The following is a 26,139-nucleotide window of genomic DNA, read 5'->3' on the forward strand; positions in this document are numbered from 1 at the left end:
TCATATGTGAGGGAGCACTTCCTTCATATAGTTCTTTCTGTGTCCTGATATAATCAAGATACAGGAAGGAATATGTTACAAACTTAATTATTAGAAGTTGACTGCAAATACAAGGAGCTTGTACAATGATACACAGTGATCATCTACTTAAAAGCAGAAGTAACATCTCTAATGTATAGTTCCTTCCCTGGAGAAGTTTGTGAAGTGTCCCCTCTGCACAATTCTTACTTTTTGTCCACTGTTATTTCTAGTTTTATGCCTTGGTATTTTTAAGTTGTCGATTGATAGTTGCTTATTATATTTTAAACTTCCCTTTTTTATGAATTAACTTGAAAGCTACTGGCCTTAGAGTAATGACAGAATCTTATTAAGTAATTTTTTAAAACTCTTTAATTACAGTGCCAAAGAATCATCTTAGTTGGTAGTTTGCTTTGAAGGAACTTTCTTTTGCTTTTTGGTTTTGCCCTAAATTTGAGAAAAGTTCTGTTATCATTGCATCAATTAATTTTATAATGTGTTTTTTTTCTGCAGTGACTTGAGCAACAACAGCATCAGCATGTTGGCCAATTACACCTTCAGTAATATGACACAGCTATCAACACTGTAAGTAGCTAGTGATTCTGACATCAGTTCCATTAAGTAGGAAGTATTTAATTTTTCTGTGTTAATGTATTCTACTCCACTCCTGCTTCAGTTTCTCAGTATAAAGTAATATAAGTTGTGGTCTTTTATTCCCCTAGGATCCTAAGCTACAATAGGCTACGGTGTATTCCAGTTCATGCATTTAATGGCCTTAAATCTCTCCGAGTGTTGTAAGTATTGCTTATTCACTGTTCTGGAGTTAAATCTTAACAGGTGACAGCAGGATTTCTAAAGAGTAGGTGCTTTCCTCTGATTTTCTGTATCACAGCCATTTGTAGACATGAGCACTTTTCTATTTGTATTAATATATAAAATAGTATGAGTATGAGTTCAGATGAAAGTTAACATTTTGTGAATGACCTGATGCTTTCAGATTCAGATGATTTTTCATTTTGAAGGTTGTATTTAAAAAAAAAAAAGACTGCTGTTAAAAATAGGCTTTCCCATTTGACTAAGACATATTTTTGAAGGACCCCTTCTTGATTCTAACTTGCTCACTAATCATCCTAATGTACTCTTTGATTTAGTGGATCATTACATTATTTGAGCTAAAATTCTAATTGAGATTCTATTATTGTGTGTTTTTAATCATATCCAAGAGTTCAGGAGAAGTTTGATCTTTTCCATTCCCTTTTATCCTTCTCCCATTTTTGAACATTTGTTCTTTTATAATCAAATGTGACTATAGTAGACATTTGGCAAATGTTTCCTTCTGAGAATATTGAATGTAATTATATTTGATAATTCTTTCCAGTGATTCAGTTGTACTTAATTTTTATGCAAAATCGTAGGCATTACTTAGGGTTAAGTCCATGGTTGCTTCATCGCTGTATCTCCTTGATTAGCCCTTTAGGGTGTGGCATGTGGTTTTTAGTGGCCTGTTATGGCTGCAGTTGTGCTGGCATGAGTCAGCAAACTGAGATAGAAAAGGAAGTACAATTCTAGCTTGAAGAGCAGCTGTGGTGTCACAAGGGCTGATGAACTGACCTGGCTGCTAGCCAGGGCTGTTGTAGGGAGAGGTTGACATTTCCAATGGTCCAGCCTTGTATATACTGTAGGTGTTGGGGACTAGAGCTCTGGTGGGACACCTACCTCCTCAGTTACTGGGGGACATGCTCTGGTCTGACTAAAAATGAGAGAAAGAAAGAGAGAGACAGACAGAGAGAGAAGAAGGGGAGAAAACTAGGAGAGAAAAAGACTGTGTAAAACAGAATGGCTAGAGAGAAAAGTTGGGGAGTATAATATTGTGAGTGTGTGGAGCAATTGTCGGATCCTGGTTGGAGAGGGAGAAGAAGAGTCCATGGGTGGTTTCCCTGGAAGAAGTGAAGTCCCAGAGAAATAACGTCTTCACCCAAGACAGGAAGGAGGGAGTTGGCTGTCTTTGCCAAAGCCCAGGTGTTTGGGGAAGCATTGGATTGAAGACCCCAAGAGAGGTTCTTCCCCCAATAGAGGAGATGCAACTGGTGATCAGCTGAGCAAATCCAAGAAAAGGAGATGAGCAGTGCTGAGCACGCTCAATCTTAAATCCAGCACAATCCTTTCTTTTTACTCTCTCTTGATAAGCCCAGATATGGTGGAAGGAGTCAGAGTGAAGGGGAAGACCAGGACAGCTTGCCATCATTGATGGAACTATGAATTCTGAATTGTACCAGCAAATTCTATGGGAAAATGTTAGAGTATATGTCTGAACTGAAACTCAAGAGAAAGTGGGTCATGCAGCAAGACAACGACCCCAAACACACAAGTCATACAACCAAGGAATGGCTAAAGCAGAAGAAAGTAATGTTTTGGAATGGCCAAGTCAACGTCCTGACCTTAATCCTATAGAAATGTTGTGGAAGGACCTGAAGCAGGCAGTCCATGTGAGGAAGTCCACCAACATCCCTGAGTTGAATCTGTTCTGTAAGGAGGAATGGGCTAAAATTCCTCCAAGCTGATGTGCAGGACTGATCAACAGTTATCAGAAACGTTTAGTTGCAATTATTGCTGCCCAACTAAACTGTGACGTTTAGTTGCAGTTACTGCTTCATACCAGTTACTGGAAACAAAGGTTCACATATTTTTACCACGCATGAATATGCAACTTTGGATCATTTTCCTTAATAAATAAATGAACAAATGTTTTTGACTCATTTGTTTAATTGGGTTATCTTTGTCTAGTTTTAGGACTTGTGTGTGGGGAACAGATCACATTTTTAGGTCATATTTATGCAGAAATACTGAAAATTCAAACAGGCTCACAAGAAAAGAGTGGTTAAGTGGCAGGCCACTTTGTTTGTAGTTGAACATAGTCCATAATCTTCCAGTTGATCATGCAGTTTGAAATATTACACAGATGTTAATTGCACAGTAAATTTTACCTCATCACTTGAGAACTAGTAGGAAGTATTAGTTTTCTTATTTTGTGACTGATCAGTATACATTTTTGTTTAAGTTGCAAACAAACCAAAATTACCTATCTTCCCAAAGGCAACAACGTAATGCTAAAGATCAGTTTTATAAATCCATTTGCTAGCTCTATTTATTTAGAAGATCTACTTAATCATATATTGTAATAGGTGTTTGCTCTGAGAAAAATAACCTGGCACTCTTACATTTCTGTGCAAAAGTGAAATGAAGCATGAATGAGAGTCTCTCTTTCTGGGTTCTGTGGATTTGGAAGCCTCCAGTTTCATTTGATTTATTATGGTCTACAAAACTCTAGTGTCAGCGACAACCCTTGCCACATGTCATCTACGTTGTTATTAAAAATCAATTCTCCTAGGGGAGGAAGTGCTTCCGAGCGACAGCATGCAATCTGTTACTGTCATTTATTTATTATCAGAATTCCCAAGAGGACCTCAGTTAGAAATAATCAGCAAAAACCTATCCAAGTTTTTGGATTTCTTTTTTGAAAGGACACATATTTTGAAATCTGTCTAGGTTTGATGTGCAGTTAACAGATCTCTTTTATGCATGAGCCACTTCTCTAATTGCTTTTTTTCCTGGGAAATTTGCCCTATTGATACCAAATAGGAAAATTATGCTATCAGTCAGAATGTGTCTCTGGATACCAAACTTAATAATAGGTGTCATAACATACTGTACGCCTTGTTTCAGTAGCTCAAAGTCTTAATTTCTCTTTGCATATCTTCATACATCATGTTTTAAGCTGATTTTTCAAAGCACAGATTAGGTTTTTTTTTCAAATGTGCACCAAAAGGTATGAGAATAACAACTGCCAGAAAACACATGTGAAATATACTGTACATAATTATAAAAATGCTCAAATTGTTTCTACATACCTATTAAATACATACTCTGTGATTCAGTGTGTAAAGTTATCTTGCAGATTAACTTTTGGTTCCCTTTACAGACAGAAGTAGTTCAAGTGGCCTTTCCAAGTTCAGTTTTTCAAGGATTTTACTATTTATTTTAGGATTTCATAAAACTTACAAAGGACACTTGAGCACACTATACTAAGGAAGTGTAGAGTATGCATCTGTTCTTTGACTTTGACTTGTTAATGTCATATTGTAAAGTAGGCAATTGTAAAATATTTCAGATTCAAAGTGTTCCAAATTTGAAACCCCTTACTTTGAATTCAGAATAGCTGTTTCAGTTTCAAAACTAGTTGATTTTATCAAAATGGTCGAAACACCTCATTTCAAATGTGTACCAGTGGCATCCCAAAACAAAAGAAAACAAAAACAAAAAGAATATTTTCTATTTGTCTAAATCCGAGGACTGAATAACTTTGCAGAAGGTTGTCACTATCATGACTCCCAAGACAATTGTTGTTTTGTTGTCTAACTATTCTAAATTGCATATTCAGATTCCAATGTGTTCATTTTTTTTCTTTGAAAAAGTCACTGGTACTGTTTATTAAGAGCCAGTTTGGTGCAGTGATTAAGGCACCAGGCTAGAAACTGGGTGACTGTATGTTCCAGTCCCACCTTAGACATGAAGCAAGTTTGTTGACCTTAGCCAGTCGCTCCCTCTCAACCCTAGGACAAAGGCAACAGCAAACCACTTCCAAAATCTTACCAGGAAAAGTGCAGGGAACAGTCCAAGCAGTTGCCAGGAATTAATACTGACTCAAAGACACACACACAAAAAAGCAAAAAAAAAAAAAAAGTCTCTGATGCTACCCCTTCCTTTAACTCCAATCCTTATGCAGTGCTTGCTTGTAAAAATCTTTCTTGGACAAAATAATGGAGGACATAAAATATGTTGCTTCCTAAGTAATTTAAATCATTCCTTAGTCATTTAATGTATTGAAAGCTAGCTTAAATTCTTTCTGTATCTTAACTTCATTCAAATCTAATATTATTTTCTCCTCTCCTAGGACTCTTCATGGCAATGATATATCCAATGTCCCTGAAGGGTCTTTTAATGATCTTGTATCACTTTCCCATCTGTAAGTATTGTTATCCTCAAGAGATCATTAACTCTGTACAAATAATTTGCTATGGAGGATTTGTATATCTACCTTATGCCACAATTGCACTTAATTGTATTTTATTTAGACAAATTTTATTTTCCAAGCAAATGTGAAGAAAACATAACCTTTTGAAACCTTAATCATCAGAGAGAAAATAGATCAACTAATATTTTACATTTGTTAAGTGTCCTTACATCAAAGTTAGATTCAGATGCAAATTTTCAGCAAAATATGAGAAATGTATTTTAACTTATATGGTTAAAAATATCTGTTTGGATAAATGATTGACCAGTTTCATGGCTATTGGTTCTTAACTTACCCAGTAGTAATACTATTGATTCTTAACTTTCCAAATTATTTTTCACCTATTAAATAGGATTGATCTCCGCTTCTTCTCTCCTTCCAGTAAGGAGAATGGAACTGACATTGCTGCAAAACAAAAACAACAAAAAAAGGACAAGTTAAAAGCCACGTAGGGACATACAATTGCTGGAAAGATACCACCATGATTATGCTTTATGAACCATGTTATGTTATAGTTTCTTCACACCCCATTTAGATTCCTCTATTTTCCATTTGCTGGATCAGGGTATTTTGGGAAGAATGGCATTCTGTAGCAGTTTTCCAAATAACACTGTAAGCCCAGCAAGGAATTAGTGTTAGCATACTCTATATTCTTCACATTTAACCCTGTAGTGAGTAGGGGAAAAGAATAAAAATGTATATTTAAATTTATAAACACTTCAACCTTTTTTAAACTTGTGTTCATTACTCAATTACATCTATCTTTCAATAAAACTATCCAGTTTCACTTAAAAAAATGAAGATAATGATAATAAAATTGTGAATTGTGAATATTCACAATAAACTAATGAAAAACATGATAATGTTGTATCAGAGGTCATGGTAACACCATTGTTAAAGTCAAAACAATTTCCAGTCAGGTTTAAATTCTACTAAAATAAACATAATTTATATTATTCACTTAAACAAAGGCAATCCTGAATTTAAGTTATGTATGTATGTGCATATGTATATACCTCTCTATTAGGTGAATTTATAACTACTGATTAAAAGTGATAGCCTGTAAAAAAGACACCCTATTTACAAAATTAATTGATTCCAAACTGCATATCCACCATTCTTCCTCATACACAAAAACTACCACATATGGAACACAAAAGTACCACACACATTTACTCTTATCCCTGCTTTTAGCAGAAGCTGCAAAAAAGAAAAACAAAACAGGGTGAGACACAATAAGAGGAAGCAGTGGGTGATGGAGTTTTTAAAGGTTAATAAAAGAACTCCAAGCAGCTAACAACAATCTTGTAAAGTAGAAGCATGAACCAAAAAAAGGAACTTGCACATTAAGCTTAATTACGTTCATAAAATAATTCAGTCTTCATACAGTAGTTAGATGAAGAGAAAAAAAAAAGGTAGCTTACTTTTATTCAGTAGATCTGGATACAAGTAGCTTCATAGTAGAAAGCACTTATTCATCACTGGTTCTTTGTAGACACATTTCCATGTGGAATAGAAATGTCTGCGTGCAAGTGAGACAAAAGGGACGAGAGCTGCATTCTGCAGCACCTGTCATGAGTACTGATGGTGAGCAGGAGGGGGCCCCTATCCAGGGGGGAAAACGCATGCGTAGTACTGAGGAGTTAAGCAGCCATTCAAAGAGACACAGATCAGACCCGCCTTAACCTTTGCGGTTTATCTGTCTGGGTTTTTCCCACACTTCTTCAGTTTGTTAGGATTTTCCGTCTAATGTAGCAGTAATAAAACACTAGAGGCCTATTCCTTGTCTCAGCGTGGTTCCTGACTGTTAGGACAGCACCTCCTGCTTGCAGGTGTACCCAAGAGGTAAAATGGAGATTGTTAATCCCCAAGCCCAAGAAGAAGGAGGAAATGGAAATCAGGTGACATCCCACAAGGACAATAGAGATGTGTTTACTAGAAAGACCCCCTTATGCTTATGAGACAATGCTGAGTTGACCCCTGATAATTCCAACAGTGGGAAGGTGGAAGAAAGCAAAACAGCACTAGATAAAAATGAGATGAGGAACACAGGTGACAGGACAGGACAGGAAAGAGACCAGTAGCTATTCCTCAGTAGCAGTTCAGTCTACTTTCCAAAAGTATCCAGCCTTTGTAGCTGCAATTTGCCCCTCTTTCTTTGGTTTTCAACAGCTTATTTTATTCTAATCAGCAAAAGTAACATCCTAACCTACTGTAAATAGGATTTTGCGGGGAAATCCTATTGGATAAATACACTGTTCTATTTGGGGGATTATATAATGATTATCATTATAAACATTACAGTACCAGTTACCAACTATTAAATGATTTCCTCCAAGAAGCAGAGAAGAAAGAATTGTCCCATAGAGAAGCCAGGAACAGAGAGAAATAGACTTGGTTTTTTGGTTGTTTTTTTCCAATTTTCACAAGGTTTCTGTAACCTCAGCCATTAATAAGCCACTTGACAGTCATTCATCCTTTTTCATTCATTCTGCATCACAGCATAGAATAAAAGTAAAACTATGATATTTTCTTCTGAAATAATAAATTTTGGGCCAATTAATTATCTTGGCTTCAAACAGCAATCACATATTTTGTTTACAGAAGAGAGTGACAAATAAGGGCTGAAATCATGTATGTATTTAGAATTGTTTAGATGATATATTTCCTTATCGTTGAATATTATTACTTTATTGCTACCTTTTTATCTTTGAAAAGTCATATGTAATATTTAATATGTAGTATTTAGACTAAAAAAGCTGGAACCCTATACAAGATGGAGGCAATGAAATAGGCAAAGTGCCCTCAGATCAAATGTATTTATTTATGATTGTTTGTATTTGAAAAACACTACCCTTAAGGGTTTGGGGTAGATCAAGACTGATTATGGTTAATAAACTCAATTTCATCCTACCTTACTTTTCCTAATCTCTGGCCTTTAAACCTAATTAATTTTAAGATACGCTTGACATTGCAATTCCGTATATACTTACAACACTGAGTTCTAGCTATATTGTTAATATATTCTACCCAGACAAAAGTTGAATTGGGTATCTATCTTCAAAGTATGTTATAGCAGTCAATTTTCTTGGCCAGGAGAAAATGCCTACTGTACAGTGTAATTTAGATGAACATGAATTCAACTTGTAGATTGTTGTCTTCAAACATTCTGTCGTTACAATTAATACAATAAGGAAATACCAACTGAACAAAATGCAGACAATTTTATTTGCAAAATAGGATTCAAAGTCATTGTGTACTATTGATGATACTGTAGCTTTTGGATGTAGACAGTGTTTGTAAACTTGTAGCTATTATCAACCTCTAGATACTGTGTGATGACCAGTGAGAACAACATTCGCATGTTTTAAATGGGATCTTAGGATTCTGTTTAAAAAGCTTACAACAATAGCAAGATGCATGCAACAGCTAAAGAGAATTATTGTGTGGAAGCAAGAAATGGCTTGTCCTTTGTTACTTTCTGTGTTATGGCTCATTTCCGTCTCTCCTTCTCATTTTAGTATTTTTAAGATTGCTTTCATACCTTAGAAATTTTACTTTATGTTACGTAAAATCCAGGATACCGTGGAAAAAGTCTTTATTTCCTTATTTCCAGAGTTATCTTTGGGACAAGCTGAGAAAATAAACATAACTTTTTATCAGTGTTTGTATGCTCCCCAATAACTGACATTCTCTTGGCAGTTAACAATAACAGTTAAACCCACAAAGTTTAAAACAAGTGAAAGAGCAAAACAAATAATGCAATCACACTGTAAATCAAAATAAAGCTGTTAGCAGTTGGAGGAAGATCATGAGATTAAGATGGTGGAACTGAGGTCCCTCTTTTTATTTGATGCTTCGCTCTATATTTTGGGAGTGGGAAGAGTAAATTATTACATTCATAGGGGGAACAGATTGCTTGACCAGTTGGATTTTTTTATTGGTCCAAAACAGCTGTTCAAACATATAGATACAGCGAACTAGACATAACTTAAGTCTATGTGTTTGAATGTTGTATGTACATGAGCATTAGCTCATATGTAGTAGATCCAAATAATTTTAGTCTATGTAAAAATACAGATAAGGTATAAATTGGGCCCCTTTAAGGAAACTTTGTTCTACTTATTTAATTTTAATGTATGAACTCCTGCCAGTAATTCAACTCATGAACTCTCAGCATGAGTTTGTCTAGAGCAGAGTTGTTTAATCAGTCATGTCTGTGGTGTTATATCAACAACTTGAGTAGAATTTTATCCATCAGTATTCCATCTGCTTTTTTATCCTCAGTAAATCATTTTTAGTATCAACTCAATTTCTAAAACTTATTTATGTTATCTGTAAAGAAAAAGTCAACATACAAAATTATCTTTTGATCATTCTTTTTATAAATAATTTTCCAACTTTCTCTCTAGGGGCCGAATCCAACTAATATTTTCTTATCCACAGGAACAATTTCTAAGCTTTAGGTAAAAACTTAATGTCAAAAGCAGTTTATGACCATTGAAATAATTGTCCTTAACCTTTAGATCATTATCCTAAAAATTTATTCTTGAACTTCAAGGGTTTCTGAACTCATAAACCTGAAGTTGTGTTAAAACAGAATCTTTACTAAAAGATGGGCTTAGAAAACATGTTCAAAAGCCATTGAAATGAACATTTATTAAACATTTCAACTTCTCTCTAAAAATTTGCAATCATTTCCTGTTGTTAGAAATTTTTCTAAAAAGTCAAAGGGGAACATAGTGATCATCATATTGAATATGCCAATCAATCCAATATAATACCTAGTCTTTATTTCATTTATATCCCACCTTTCCTTTAAAGATCTCAAGAAGTGGTCACCCCTCATTTTATACTCAGAACAACAAACTAATGAGTTAGGTTCATTTATTCACTTTTTCCCAGCCAAAGTCACCCAGTTAATTCTGTGATTGAGTGTGCATATAAATCTGAGTTTCCCCAGTTCCAGTTCAATATTCTAATCATTACTCCATGATGGTTCTCAATATCTGCTGGAATAATTGCACTGATCTGAAGAAAACCACCCAGAGTCCCTCCTTGTGGGGGGAGATGGGCGGTGATAAAAATTTGATAAATAAATAAATAAATAAACATAGAGATAAGGTTAACTCTCTTGGTAAGAAGTCTTACTGCTTTAATGTTTTGGTTTCATACCCATTTATCCAGGAATAAACCCCACTGAATTTAATGTGATTTCTGAGTGACCATATATAAGATCCTGTTGTAAAGCTGAATTTCTGTATTCTCCTGGGAATAATGTCCATTGTTCAGTAGTGTTTATTTCTTGGTAGAAGTATATAATATTGCATTGTAAATAAAATTATTTCTAGTCATTATATTAAACATCTGTTCTTTAAAAATAATTTTAAAGATATTATTCCAATTAAATTACACTCCATTGACTTTAAAATCCATAATCCATAGAGAATATTATCAGAGTTACATACCCCATTTCTTTATTTCATGAGCATAACTCAGGGCATTTATGATTATCTACAAGATATCATGAGGGATGCGGTGGCGCTGCGGGTTAAACCGCTGAGCTGTCAATCGGAAGGTCGGCGGTTCGAAACCGCGCGGCGGGGTGAGCTCCCGTTGTTAATCCCAGCTCCTGCTCACCTAGCAGTTCGAAAACATGCAAATGTGAGTAGATCAATAGGTATCGCTTCGGCGGGAAGGTAACGGCATTCCGTGAGTCATGCTGGCCACATGACCCGGAAGTGTCCTATGGACAACGCCGGCTCTAAGGCTTAGAAACGGAGATGAACACCGCCCCCTAGAGTCGGACACGACTGGACTTTACGTCAAGGGAAACCTTTACCTTTACCTTACAAGATATCATATTATATGAACTCCTAGGTTGCAAAAATAGCAATGCATTTAATATATATTTAGTTTTATCTAAGAAAAAAATGCAATAACAAAGTGGCAGGCAGAAAGCCAAAAGTTGCTTAGAAAGTTATTCAATCATAGTGTAATGATAAGGATGGCATGTCCTCTGAAGAGATGGATACTTCTTAAGGTGGAGAGATGGGTGACCAGCTAGATTGTAGGGGAGTAGAGAAGTGGAGAAAAAATAAGTAGAGAAGAAATAAACAGAAATTGAGAAAGGATTAATGTGCATTCTGATGTGTTGCAATTTTCTCATTATCCTTCCTTACATTTTTGGAATCAGTGATCAGATCTCCACAGAAAAAAAAATGTCTTTTCACCAAAGGGAGAAGAATCATTTGATTTTATGTAAGGTAAATTGACTTCCAACCAAAAATTGAACGGGAGTTGCCTGGGGCTTATGGGAGGAGAAGCTTGATGAGTTCTTGAAGTTACAAGAATGGACAAGGATTCTAGCTTACTTGCATTCAAATTAGCTGTAACCTTGCCTGATCAGGAGCTATATCACACATTAAGGGTGAAACTAGATTGAGCATTGCTAGGAGAAAACCTTCTTTCCCTGCATCTGGTCTCCTTCTCCTTCTGTGGCTGTGTACTTTCAAGTGCAATTACTTTTTTAGTTTTAGGAGATGACTGATCCTCTATACCGTTCCGAAGCATTAAGGTGATTTATAATCAAGGATTTTTTTTTCTAATTGTACCAGCATAAAGGAAGGAATCATGTAATTGGACTGATGCCTCTCTCTCTCTCTCTCTCTCTCTCTCTCTCTCTCTCTCTCTCTCTCTCTCTCTCTCTCTCTCTCTCTCTCTGTTTTTTAACCCAATTTAGGGCACTTGGTACAAATCCTTTACACTGTGACTGCAACCTGCGCTGGCTTTCTGAGTGGGTAAAAGCAGGCTATAAAGAGCCAGGCATTGCACGGTGTAGTACTCCAGATGACATGACAGATAGGCTTCTGCTAACAACACCAACTCAGCACTTCCAATGCAAAGGTAAGTATAGCTCTTTGTCCTTTGCACTTGGATAAGAGACCACCAGGAAATTCCAGGATTATAGGATTCACCAATAGCATGTGGTAGAAAAATAGTAGAATTTAAAAAAAAAAAATCCTGCAAGAAGGCAATTGCAACCCACTTTTCTCCTGCTGCCAGTGGGAAAAAAATGGACAGGTTGGACACAGCTTGAGAATGACTTTACTTTGGAGTATAAAGAATTGAAATTTGGTGAGGATAAAGAATTGATATTTGGTGATGAGTGCATGCCATGGCATCTTCCAGCCCTAATTTCCCCTCCTATTCTCTAAGCTAAACAGAAACCAAAAACCTCTGTATAGCTTAAGAACCCCCTGCTTTCACAAACATTACTGCAATATACACATCCTGCCTTCTTTTAATTTTGCATTTCCATTGCCCTCTAATCATTTTAAATTTAGTATTTCCCTGTATATTAAGGGTTTCTCCTTCCTTTCCTTTTTGTTTGTGGTGTTTCATTTTCTGCCCCACTGATCATTACAGAGCCACTCACATACCTGTCAAAGAGAATTATATTAAGCTTCCAGGTGATCCATAAGAACAGATTTGCGGGGGGGGGGGGCGGGGGTTGGCAAGCATATATCTTCAACTCAGAGCTTTACTGAAATTTACATCAAACTTACATCAGTTTGTGGATTTAAAAAAAAATACATATCCAAAGTGAATGAAATTTACCATAAAAGTTCAGTGACAGTCATGTTTGAAATATGTGGGATTTATTTTCTCTGGTTGACTGATTTTCAGTTTCTTTCTCCACTGCATTTTAATTTATTTATTTATTCCAGGAGCAAAGGTGATATACATAGTTCCTACTTCCCCATTGTGAGATAAATTAATTTTATCTTATGACAGAGCTTCATCTTGATGGAATGCTCTAAAAGATAGTACAGAGAAAATGGCCTTGGAGAAAATGTGGCAACTTTGAGTAAAACATGAGCTTAGACCGTAGCATTTTCCTAAAACAGGAAAGTGCAGGGTTTCTAGTATGTCTTATATGTGTCTGTATCTTGACCCAGGCTATCTCAAAGGGTTAGGGTTAGGGTTAGGGACATTTGGTTCTTTCATTCATTTTGCTTTTACAGCGTGATGAAATGAATCCATCCTAAGATAGTATTTTTTGCAAGTTAGCATTGTTCCAGTACAGCCTCTGTACGTGAAGTGCACTAGCTAGAGTCACTGATCCATAATACAGTAGCAGCACTTTAAATCCCAAGAGAAAATTACTTATTTCTTTTATGTATTTATATACACATGTTTATATAGCACCACACGAAAGACTCTGAGTGGTAAGTATATTCTTGGATACAAGGTAATCTCTTGAAAGTGTTTTAAACTGTCAACACACTTTTTCAGATGTATTCTTGTTTTATTGCAGGAGTTGTCGACCTAAGTATTGTGTCCAAATGTAACCCTTGCCTATCCAGTCCCTGTAAAAATAATGGGACTTGCAACAATGATCCAGTGGATTTTTACCGATGTACTTGCCCATTTGGCTACAAGGTAGGATGACTGATAACAGTTGGACTGCAGCACTGAATGGAATCAAAACTAGCCTGTTTCTTTCTTAAATTACACAAGACAAGGGAGGAGATTGCCCTGAAGGGAAATGAGTTTTGTTCAAGCTGCCTGGCCAACAGTGTTACTGTACCCGGTCCTGCATTCCAAACACTTGTTTTTCTGAAGTGAATGTAGAGATGTTGCAAAGGAGAACAAGTAGTCCCCATGCATGTGCATGTTGCATTTGTATAATGCGTGCCTACAGATAGTATAAGATTGAGAAGTGGAATGCTTGCAGATCATGAGGGCTGAAAAAGTAGGAGAAAAAAACGATATCCAAACCCAAGAGCAACAAGTACAAGGGGCATTGTATGAAGCCAAGTAAGCTTGCTTCAGACTCTGAAAAATACCTCTACAACTGTGCTACACATTGTTGAACAAAAAGTGACTTTTGACAAGTTCAGATGTGAACATTATGAAAAGAGCGTTCTTTTTATACCAAGCTGTTCCCCACTAAAGTGTCATGCTAATTTGGTAACAATGCCTTTCTTCCTTCTCACTAGTCAGCATCAAACATGGCTGTTCATCTGGCATCTATTACCTTGATAAATTATCCCAAGTCTGTGCTCTCAGCATTGTTATTCCTTGTTTGATGTAGATGTGGAGTAAACTTTCTGTGGAGGAGTGCACAGCTACATCAATAGGCTGTGGGAACCTTAATTCAAATATGATTGTGCAAGAAAACCAAATGAGTTTTATTGAATACTTAGTGGCAAGGCAGTTCAGGCATTTTACCTTTTTCTGGAACATATAATTTGATAATCATAGCAGGTCTTCAGCCACGTGTATTACTAGAGAGGAAACTGATATGATTGAAACTAGAGAGATGACATAATTTGGAAGGATGTGCTAAATAAAGTCATAAACGCAGTTGTAGATAGCAACTGGTGCCAGCTGTACATAGCAAATTTACATGGGAACTCTTGCACCACAGTAGCAATGATAAATATTTTATCCACCCATCTACATTAAACCTACATGAACATACTCTTGGTGACCTTACTGAAAGCCTATTTTAAGGGTAGGCAAGAAAAAGATGTGGATCAGACCACTGGCCCCTCTGTTCCAGTATCAAGCATTCTGAGTAGCAATAGCTCTCCAAGGGGCCCAACTAGGGACAATTTTTCTCTGTCTCTTTGAGATTTGGAAATATTAGGAAATTGAGTCTAGGGTCTTTGTGAAACCAAGAAATGCTCTTCCTCTGTTAAAATAAGTTGTGCCCTTGCATATTTGTAAGTATTTAATCTATTAGAAGTGGCATAGACATGAAAATAAAAGTTGGTGGAGGTCACTGTTCAAAAGTGTGTAATCCAAAGAGCTGTCATGGGATATATGCAAATTCTTCTAAATTCTCACTAGGCTTTTCTCTTTTGTTTTTCTCCAATGTCATCTCTCTCAAAATTAACTGATTTTTCAGAGATGATTTTTCAACAGTGTAAGAGAGGAATGCTTTGGGATGTAGGACTGGGAAATATCCTTTCTTAGGAAAGTTAAGAGATGTCTTAACTTTGGAACATGAAGACAAAAACACTTCTTCCTTTTTCAGTAGGAAGGGATATTTTGTCCTCTCCAGTCTGACTCTCTTTAGCAGGCTAACCTAATGTTGGCATTTTTAAATTGCTTAGGAAAAAAAAAACCCTAGGGCAATAAAACCAAGGCTATGCATGTTTCAAAAATATTTGGAAGAAGTGCTTAAGAAGTCCACTCTTAAAATTAATGTGACTATTAAAGCTATCTCTCCCCCTGATCACCATTTCTTTCCTCAGGCTCACTTGGAAACCTGAAAAGAATCAGGCTGTTTTAATGAATAGCAGAGAAGTGCTGTGTTTGCATGAGATCCAAATTACTTTTTGCAAATAATTTTCAAAGTGTGCACAGAGCTACTAAAACATCTCTCCCATTTCCTTTTTCTTTTACTTTCTGTTTCTCCTTTCAATCCCTTTCCTTATCAGTACATCCTAGGACACTCTTCAATTATAGATCAGAAGATTTTTCCTTATTCATGTGGCTTTTTTCCTTTATCTTAGAGAATATTGATATGCTTTGAAAACAGTTATAAAAATAATTTGCTGAACTGAGAAAGTGTTGACTCCTGGCAACTGCCTGGACCAGTCCCTGCAGTTTTCTTAGCAAGATTTCAAAAGTGGTTTGTCATTGCCTCCTTCTTAGGGATGAGAGAGAGGGACTGGCCCAAGGTCACCCAGCCAGCTTTATGCCTAAGGCAGGACTAGAACTCATGGTCTCCTGATTTCTAGCCTGGAGCCTTAACCACTAGACCAAACTGGCTCTCTAAATGATGTTACCAGATTCTTTTTTTTTTAATGTTAGTATGGTAGAACATTCAGTCTAGTACTGCTTTTTTTCCAATATTAGCCATGAACCTCCCCAACCAGGGCTAAAGGAGACCCGTCTAAGAAGACTTGGATAAAGTTGTCTTTTAGTACACATTAAATAATTTAAACAAAGAACTTCTGAAAATAGAGTTCTTGTCTGTATTGTAAAGACATGAGCAATCAAAGCTGCTTGTCTGAATGGATTTGAATATTATAAACTACAATTGATTCATTTTATTCAATACATTCATTTATAGCAGCTTCATACCACACTTAATTTGACTTCTGAATATGAGCATTAACTAGCAGAATCTCTTCCTGTATTACATGCAAACAATCAGTTTGTGGGTAATACATTCCACAAGCATAGCAGCTCATCATGAGAACTTCTTTTAGAAAGAAATAATGCTGGTTTTGGAAAAGAATGCTGGTGAGTTAAATCTACAATAAAAGTCAGTCCTGCGAGGTTTTTTAATGAGCATCCTTTGGAAGAGGGATTTTTCTACATGATGTTGCTTTGCTGAGATATTGATTAACTCAACAGCATAATACCCAGTAAGTTGCTGTATGTCTCTTTTCTTATTAATGTATTATTGTTAAATTGAATACTTTACAAAGACGTAATATGAACCACATATTCAAAAACTGGATGATAAAATGTCTTCCACTGTGCAGTTCCAAGCACTCATGTATTATTTTCTTCTTCTCAAAGCACTGCTTTAATAGAAAAAAAGTAGTTTCACTGAATAAGAACAGGTGATCTGATTCCGAAGGATACATTCTTTGTGCCTGTGAAGGCAAGGTTAGGAAAACAGAGTGAGCTTCACTGTCAGTGATAGAAAATGACTAATGTTTCCTGTTTAACTTTTACTGATAGGGTCGAGATTGCAGCACACCTATTAATGCTTGTATTCAGAATCCATGCCAGAATGGGGGAACTTGCCATCTCACTGACACAAATCAAGATGGATTCAGGTAACCAAAAACAAACTGTGATTAAAACCAAAGCAATGGATAAAGCAACTTGTTTTCACTACTTTGATGCGTAAAAGGCTACCATACAAAAATATCCCAGAGAAATTAAATTGAAGCATGATCCAGATAGGCAAAGCTAATCATTGACCCCAACTGCTTTGAATTGGAAAGTTATACATATACTTACATCTTTCCTATTTAAAACAGGAGGACTTAAAAGTATTTAACTTTGGCTGGACCAAGACCTTCATCTGAAACAGAATTATATCTGAGGTGGGGTGGGTGGTTGCGTGTGTGCAGTCATCCCATTTTGATTCTAAAGATGTGCTTTGGAGCATATGGGATTGTGATGTAGCACTTCTTTACAGTTCTTAAAAGCAGTCAAATCTTTTCCAAGGACCAAGCAAGAGCTTAAAAGATATCCAGGCAGATGCTATATTAAGCTGTTAATATATTCTTCATCTACTACCATTTCTCTTAGGAAATTCCTGCAACTGTCAAGTTCAAACCATCCACTGTTCAATGTAATAATTAAAAAAAAGCCCTCCAAGGATGGACAGCAAGCATAAGAGATTTCTGAGGCTGGGCACTGCACTGCAAAAGTGTTGTTTTACACACTGGAGGCTCCCAGGCATAAATACCTTAGTCATGTGCTGAGGGAACACTACCTCCATCATACATGCCATGGAGATTTAAGCTGATCATCTCCCACTGACACTGTGGGCTTGTCCAGAAATCATACTGGAGCCACTTACCCTGGGAAGACTCCTCAGTGCATCCCAAGATTCAGGGGTTGCAATTGGAAACATTAGAGAGGAATACATATGGGACTTTATATTCACTCCATGCTCCTTTACTACTAGGACTGCAACTTACTTGGCCTTGAAGTAGAGGTCTTATTGCTCTACTTCAGGATCCTTCTCTCACTCCCAGCTATTGGCAGTCTCTTTGGGATGGTTGCCTTTAAGGCTGGGTTCCCTAGGAGGTGCTGTCTTTGCGGCAGCAACCTCGAGAAGATTTTCCCATTGGAAGTGACATGAAGCAAAGGTCATATCTCCTATTGGTTTTATGTGAATGTGTGTGTGTGTAGGTGGAGTGATGAAGGCTGCTCCTTTGTGACAGCAAGGAGCAGCTGGGAGTGAGGTTTATGTCCACTTGATCCTTTGGTAAGAGGGAGTTCTGAGAAGTTATATCCAAAGGTTGCATCATTGCTATTTCTGGGAATATGCCTTGTCTGCCTGGTGGGTGGTGAGTTACAGGTTCTTGACAGTTCTCCCTACTTTGATGCTGGGTTGAGAGATTCCTTTGATATATATACATAGGATATTTCTTTTTAAATAGTTAATTGACCTGTTAAAATATTGGAGGTGTGGGGAGCAGGACCTTCATCTATAGATCCCAGGGCAGCAATCACAGTAGTGGTAGGGAATAGAAGATTTGGTGTTGGTTGGCTTGCAGGCCATTACAGAGGATTAGAAATAGAAGGGCTATACCCTTTCTGGTCAATCGAAGATAAAACAGATCATCCATTATCTGATTGTGGAGGAAGAAAATAGCTTGTGTAAGTGGGTTGGTTTTGGCACAGCTTCTCCCAGCTCTTTACATTGTAGTATAGAAAGTCAAGGGAAGCAGGCAGAGAAGTGGTGTGGTTGTGATCTATAAGAACAGTATCTCCATTATCAGGAAATCTGTGAGAGTATTAGTTCATACTATGGGTACCTTAGTCTTGGGACCACAGACTAAGATATTAGCAATGTTACCTAATAGAATCCCTGACTGAGCTGATAGATCTGATTTTGGAATTGTATTGAAGATGCCTAAGGTTATGATGTTGGGCGATTTAAATAGGTATTTTGGGGCCAGCTTGTCTGGAGCAGGTCAGGAGTTCGTAGCAGCCCTAACAACTATCAGCCTATCCATATTGGTCATGGGCTCAACACTTGATGCAGGTCACATGCTCAATTTGGTATTTGGTTCTGATCAGGGAGGTGTTCTCCATTATGATGGACAGATCACTATCTGGATAAGGTTGGATTAATGGTGACAGCTCACTTCTGCAGGGATAGTGGAATTATTAGGATTCTTTGCCCCAAAGAATCCAGTTGGATTTCAAGATGTCTCAGAAGTGTTTGGGCTGGTTCTGCCAATGATTCTGCTGATGTCTTTTTGATACCTGGTCTAGGATGGTTGACAGGATTTCTCTAAACAGGCTTTTCAGGAATATTAATACTTCACTATAAAGTTACAGTAACAGAATCTTGCAAGTCTGAATAAGCCCCCCCCCCCATCTTTGAGAAAACTAGGGAGGATCAAGCCTGAGACGCTTTCTCAAATTACATTTCTGCCTCAAATTCAATTTTCTTTTCTGTGACCATTGTCTTGGTTGTGGCTCTTCCTCCTGTTTCTCAAGTTTACTATTACAATCTCACTCTAAGAAATAGCAATATCTAACAGTATCCTTGTTTAAGGGAGGCAGTTGTTAGGGCTTTTCTTAAGAAGACTGCCTGGGACCCTCAAAGATGGGCAATTATAGGCCAGTCTGTGACTTCCCATGGTTAGATAAGGTGGCTGATAGAAGTGTGCTTCTCAACAGCAGGCAGGCCTGGAGGAAGCAGATTATTTTGACCATTTTAAAATAACTTCAGATTGGGCTACAGGATTGAGATTGCTTTGATTAGCTTGATGGATTATTTTTGTCTGGGGATTGACAGAGGGAACACAGCCCTGTTGGTTCTTCTTGACCTCTCAGATTCTTTTGATATCATTGCCGCAGAAGAAGGGCATAGCTTTGTAATGGTTCCATTATTTGGTCTCCAACACTTTAATTATCTACATGAAACTACTGAAGGGGATCAGAAGATTTGGAGCTGGGTGCTATCAGTAAGCTGATGACATCAAGATCTATTTTTCAGAAACGGCTGTGGCTCCTCTGAATGCCTGTCGGCAAACAGTAATAGGCTAAATGAGAGAAAAATTGAAACTGAATCCAGACAGGGCAAAGAAGCTAATTGTAAGGGACTGTAATTCAGAGGAGATGATAGATCAGCTGTTCTGAATGGGATTTCAGCCTCCCTGAAGAAGGCTTTTGGATACAAATCTCTTTTTGGTTTCCAAGATTGAAGAAATAACCAGGAACACCTTTTATCAACTTCAGTTGGTACGCCGACTATACCCTTTCTGGAATATAATGATCTTAAAATTGTGGTCCATGAACTGATAACCTCTAGGGGTGACTACAGTAATGCATTCTGTACAGGTTTACCTTGGGGTCTAGTACAGACACTTCAATTCGTTGGGCCTATTTTATTAGCTTTTAAAAAGTCCTTTACAATGCATCGCTTTGTATGGGGCTTTAACTGTTAATTTTAATTATTTATTCCAGTTGTTTTACCTGTTTGCTTTAATTGCTATTTTAAGCTTTTAGTGTCTCAATTTTAGATTTGTAGTTAATCAGTAAGATGATGGCCAGCATACACAGACACATATATGCTTCAAAAATCACAAAGAAGTTCATTCACATGCACAGAAGTAATGCAGAAGAATCTCCTCTAATTTATCTCATAAAGACAAGGCTGTGAGAGTGGAGGCATCTTTAAAAGGGTCTCTCTTAATGACAGGTTACTCCTCCAGATATCCAGATTCATTAGGCTCCACTTTAACCAGTCCTTCACCCTTCCAGAGATATGTCCACTGACAGTGATCTGTCCATTACACAGAGTTCATCCACGTTCAGATCACCAACTGCACCTAAACAGAATACCGAACCCAACACTTGTCCTGCTGCCTGCTAGCACCCTGCTACTCATAGGGACAAATTGATAGTTATCACAGACTGGGCAAACTCAATTTGTGTGGAAATGAAAATCCCCTAAAACAAGGAGATTAGGGTAATACTACAGCTAGCTCAGGAGGAGAGACTCCTTGGTAGCAGGTTGGTCAGCACACTAACAGTAACCCAAAAGTATCCTGGGCTGCCAAATGCAACAAAATGATCTCAACATTGGTAAATCCCCTCAACTTTCCCTGATCTTCAATCCATGGCTGCCATACAGGGACATTGCTGGGAAAGATGAACTTCTCTAGCTGTTGTCTGCTGGGTCTTTGTGATATGTGACAAGTCAGTTCTTTCATCCAGAATTACATCCAGAATAATACATGTTTTATCAACTGATCTGGCATTGCAGGTCCACCATTGCTGTCAATTTGACTTCCTTGGTCATGCTGCAACCCGAAAGGAACTGAGGCTAGCCATTGGCCTGCCTTCCTTTTCCTGAAATATCCAGGTTGCGCCCTCCCACCATATCTCCTACTGTATTTTCATCTTACTTCAGCATTGTTCCCAGGCTATTTTCCATGCCCCTTGTCTATTAACACAAGACCAAGTCAAGCAGTAGTACAGTCTCCATTTATCCATTTACCCTCTCCTGGAAGTCATATAAATAGACAAAAATGAAAGTGTGTTGCCTTCAATCCCAAAGTCTCCATAGGCAGCTTCCAATTGGATACCACCTTTGGCAGTGATACCAACTCCATAGGATAGTTCTCTTTTTAAACTCCAAGCCCAGGAAGATAACAAATCCTGGGTAGATGGCCTGTGTCAGGAGTACATAGTCTTGTGGTGATCCTGTAAAAAAGAAGTTTTTCATACATAAGTAAGTGGCTAAACAGCTAGGCAAATAGAGATTGGAAGGAATACTTTCTGTGTCTCTTGATATCACTCTTGGCCAAGGGTTGTTCTTATTCTCAGCCTCCAGTTACAGGGAATGCTGGTGGTCTACTTCTCATGTAGTTCATTTCTTTTTCCATTGTGCTTCAGGATGAATCAAATCTTGGGGGATAAACCAGAAGTAACACTGATGTGTATGAAATGTTATATGAAAGCCCCCTTCGGAATGTTCTGTTGTTATGGCCTGTGAAAGAAATTATATTTTCTATATATCTTTCTCTCTCCCAGTGAAACATATTAATACACATGCTCAGCTGCCAAACTTGTCAAATCTTTGCTTTTATAAATTTAAGCCAAAGCATTCTTCCATATGAAATGCCAAGTGATTTAACTCAAAGGATTCTGTAGTCACAGGCAAGAAAAATTGTCTTCTAAATAATAGTAGATTGGTGACATAAGCCAGGAAATTCACTCTGTTTTGACTGGAACTCCATTCTGATACCCTTCCTGTTCATGCTGTGCTTAGGTTGCATAAAGGGCCAAAACAGCAGGTGATTCTGCTTCTCATATTTGTTGTTATAACATGCTGCCACAACAGTGTCAGTAAAGGGCATGGGATCAGGTGGAAGTCTTAAACAAAATGTCTTTCTTTGACCTTAGATAAAGATGATTGCACCAGAAAGAAATGGAAGTGTTATTATGGGGCCTATTAACCCACCTAATTAAAAAAAAAAGCATTAGATCATAAAATCCTTAGCCTTCATTGTCTATATAGTAAAGCACAGAATATGAGTAACAAACAAGAAGTGCTAAAACTTAGGACAGGAAGGCAAATTTGATTTCATATGTACAGTGTATACTTGATGAGATGATTCCCATGATTAGAATAGAGCAGTTGAAGGGTATAATTTGTTCAAAGAAACAGAAGCAAGAGAAAGGGAGGAGGAGCTGCTCTGTATGTTAAAAGTATCCACTCCTTCTCAGAAATCTAGACGGATCAATTTGGCAATGCTCTTGAGGAACGAATTAAAACAATACTGTTATTGGTGTCTGCTACCATGTGGGTGATGTTGTCCAAAAGCAAACTGCAGGAGGCATGAAGAGGTAATGACTGGGAAGTTTGGGAGACAAACTTTGCCAAGCATGGATCGTCCAGGAAATTCCTGACTTGATTTGATGATGCTATTTTTATTTAAACGATGGAAGAAGACACAAGAGGATCAACTGTTCTTAACTTGATAGCAACCAACAGGAAAGACTTAGTTGGTGAAATGGAAGCAGGGGAAACATTAAGATAAAGTGACTTTGATAGGTACCAAGTAGTATACCCTAAGGTTCAGTCCTGAGCCATCTACTCTTCAATTGATGTCTTGTATGAAGAGGGCGAGAGAATGCTTACCACATTTGCATATGATACAAAATTGGGTGGAAAAGCCATTGTCCTGGAAGACAGAAATAAAATTGAAAATAATCTTGATAAGTTAGAGAAATTTGCTGAAAGTAATAAAATAAAATTTAGTAGAGGCAAATCTACTAGATCTGTAGGATACAAAATATCTTGGAAAAATAACTGATTGCAAATGGAAAAGAAGACAGCACTGTGGTGTTGGCCACAAAAAAGGGCCATTACAGTTGTAGGCTGCATCACCAGAAATACAATTTTCAAATCACAGAATAGAATAGAAGAATAGAATAGAATAAACTTTCATTGTTATTTCACTATACACCAAAGTGTACATTAAAATGAAATTTCGTTGCAATTGGCTCAAACAATAAAATAAGAATACCGTAATTACTATAATATGTAATATATATTCTTCACCCAATCCCCTCCTCTAATCTTTATCCCTAATAAATATCAGTCCTACCTACAACATGTGTACCCATGGAGTGAGAAGGGATTATTAAACATTCAGGAGTCTAATAGCCCAGGGGACAAAACTATTGCCTAATCTAGCCGTTCTACGTCTAATGCAGCAGAACCTTTTCCCAGAGGTTAACAAGGAGAACAAACCATAATGGGGGTGGAAGGGGTCACTAACAGTGTTCCGGGCTCTGGACAGACAGCGTGTATGCACTATATCCTGAATGAGAAGAAGTGAAATCCCAGTTACCTTCTCTGCTGCCCTCACCACTCTCTGCACAGTAAATCATCATTCTGCTATATTCTGCTCTGATCAGATCATAGCTTGTGTACTGTGTCTAATTCTGGGCACCATACTTTAAGAAGAATTCAGAAAAAGTAGAACAAGTTCAGAGAAATTGGTTCAAAGAAGGGCAGCAGTGATGATTAGGGGACTAGAAGTTCTTATGAAGAAACTAAAGGATATAGGAACATTCAGCCTGGGGAAGAGAAGGCTATAGCAGCTTTCAAATACCTGGAAATAACTCAGACAAAAGAAGTTTCAGACCTGTTCTCTATCATTTCAGGGTGCAGGACATGGAATAAAGGGCTTAAGCAACAGGAAGGCAGAATCTAACTGAATGTTAGTAAAATATTCTCAAAATAAGAACAAGTCAGCTCTGGAACCAATTACCCAGAGAGATGGTGAGCTCACTTTCTCTGGATGTGTTTAAGAAGAGCCTAATAGCTATGTGTCACAGATGCTTTAATTTGAATTCCTGTGCTGAGCCGGAGGTTGGAATCATGGCCCAATGTACCCTTCTAACTGTATGATTCTGTAATTCATTTAATGGTATACAATTTGATCTCAAATGTTGCTTTCTCTTTGTGACCATTATTGTTCTTATTTTTATTTTGCATAAAATAATGTTGGCAATAAACATTACTTGTGCCCATTTCACAGCTTCTCTTTCCTCCAGGAGTAAGCACGTAATGGATGCTATTTCTAACATCCTGAATTTATTAATACATATTTTAGTCATTATATTTTTTCAAAATAGTTTGATCTTTCATCTTGAGATTTGGAATACAGTAAAATTGGATGTAAAAATAGCTTTTGACATAATTTCTGTTTATTTTAAGACTGAGACAAATAACAGCAAAAATATACTGTCTCCATGTTAGCATTTGCTAATCTCCTCTAGCTGTCTCAACTGAGAATGATTAGCGAGGGAATCACACTTTCAGACCATTTAATTACTGCTGAAATTTTAATAATATTTTTCATTTAAGGAAATAGAATTCAGGAATATTTCATTCTGGCTAAGTCATGCCCATTGCAGAGAGGCCCTTATAGCTCCTGTGTTAATTGGCAATTTTGTTTTTGTAGCTGGAGCATATCAATTTGCAGGATGTTAAATTTTGTCTTTTACTTTCAATAACACAAAACTCACTTAAGAACTTCTTTGGGGAAAAAAAACTAGGCTGATAGATTTTTACAGCGTTAATGTTCCATAGTTGATGGATAAGTTCAGTGTTTATGGACTATTGAATCTGTCCAGTTGATATGCAGGTGCACATAGTTATTTAGCCAAAGGGCCTTAAAACATTTTCTAGGGAAAAAAATCTATTTGAATACAACAGCTGATTTGTAAATCACACTATATCTGGCCAGCATATATATCATCCATAGGCTAAATTATTTGATCAAAGCAAGATAATATAATTTAGTACTTTCAATATATGTAGCCATCTCAAAATTTACCAAAATTTCTGTCTCTAAAAATTACATTCTGTACAGTTTATTTGTGGCCTTATGTTGAAGTGCAGTTTCTGAGTAAAATGAAACATGTATTTGTTATCTTAGAGCCAAGACCAAATGGTCTTCTTGATAATGGCATTGATACTGCTTAAATACAAAGGAGCACAGTTTAGTTGGGAAGCTACATGAATCATCTTCCAATAGATTTGGCCAGTTACAATAATACTAATAGGGATATCCAGAAAAGTATTTTTAAAAAAGCAAGCTGTAGCAGTAGAGTAATATGTATATCAATCAGTTGGGGAGGTGGGAGGGGCGTAACTTTACTAGTTTCTTGGTGAGCCTATGGCTTCAAATGCATAACTCATTTACCTTAATGACTCTCTATGAACAAAGACATTTTCACCTTTAGTAACTCCGGAGCTCAGACAACTTGATCCCTTCTTTCCCATATTTTGAGTCACATCATTATGCCTACCTTTCAGTTGTTCACATTTGTTTATTGAAGCCTTGGTGTGACAAGCAAATATGTTTTTCATTTCATAAAATGCCATGCCCATGATGGAAATGCATGAGAGAATGCATGAGAGAATTCACATACTTTTTGCAGATTTTTTTTTTCAAGCAGTCTCAAGGCTAATTGGTCCTCTGAACCAATATCACATCAACAAAGAATGTATGTATGGTATCTAAACTGTGTGGAGAGTTCTCCTTAGTGTTCTCTTTCTTTCTCAGTGATTCTGAGATCAGTACAGGTAGTCCTCAGTTAACGTCCACTTGTTCAGCAACCATTCAAAGTTACAATGGCGCTGAAGGAGTGGTACTTATGACCAGTCCTCAAAGTTCCAGCCATCCCAGCACCCCTACAGTCACATGATTGTGACCTGGGCATTTGGCAACAGGCTTGCACTTACGACAGTTGCAGTGTCCCACGGTCCCATGATTGCCATTTGCAACTTCCCTGCTGGC

General features: G+C 37.2%; 1 protein-coding gene across 1 annotated transcript in view; it reads left to right on the top strand.

Moving 5' to 3' along the window:
* Positions 1-26,139, top strand: part of SLIT3 (slit guidance ligand 3) — a 561,750-nt gene that overhangs the window by 458,361 nt on the left and 77,250 nt on the right. Inside the window, exons 22-27 of the mRNA XM_063292455.1 lie at positions 532-603; positions 741-812; positions 4,970-5,041; positions 11,832-11,995; positions 13,410-13,534; positions 16,802-16,899. Of these exons, the coding sequence (XP_063148525.1) occupies positions 532-603; positions 741-812; positions 4,970-5,041; positions 11,832-11,995; positions 13,410-13,534; positions 16,802-16,899 (603 nt within the window). The remainder of the gene's footprint in view (positions 1-531; positions 604-740; positions 813-4,969; positions 5,042-11,831; positions 11,996-13,409; positions 13,535-16,801; positions 16,900-26,139) is intronic.

This window comes from Candoia aspera, chromosome 2 (genome assembly GCF_035149785.1).
Source record: "Candoia aspera isolate rCanAsp1 chromosome 2, rCanAsp1.hap2, whole genome shotgun sequence".
NCBI classification, from domain to species: domain Eukaryota; kingdom Metazoa; phylum Chordata; class Lepidosauria; order Squamata; family Boidae; genus Candoia; species Candoia aspera.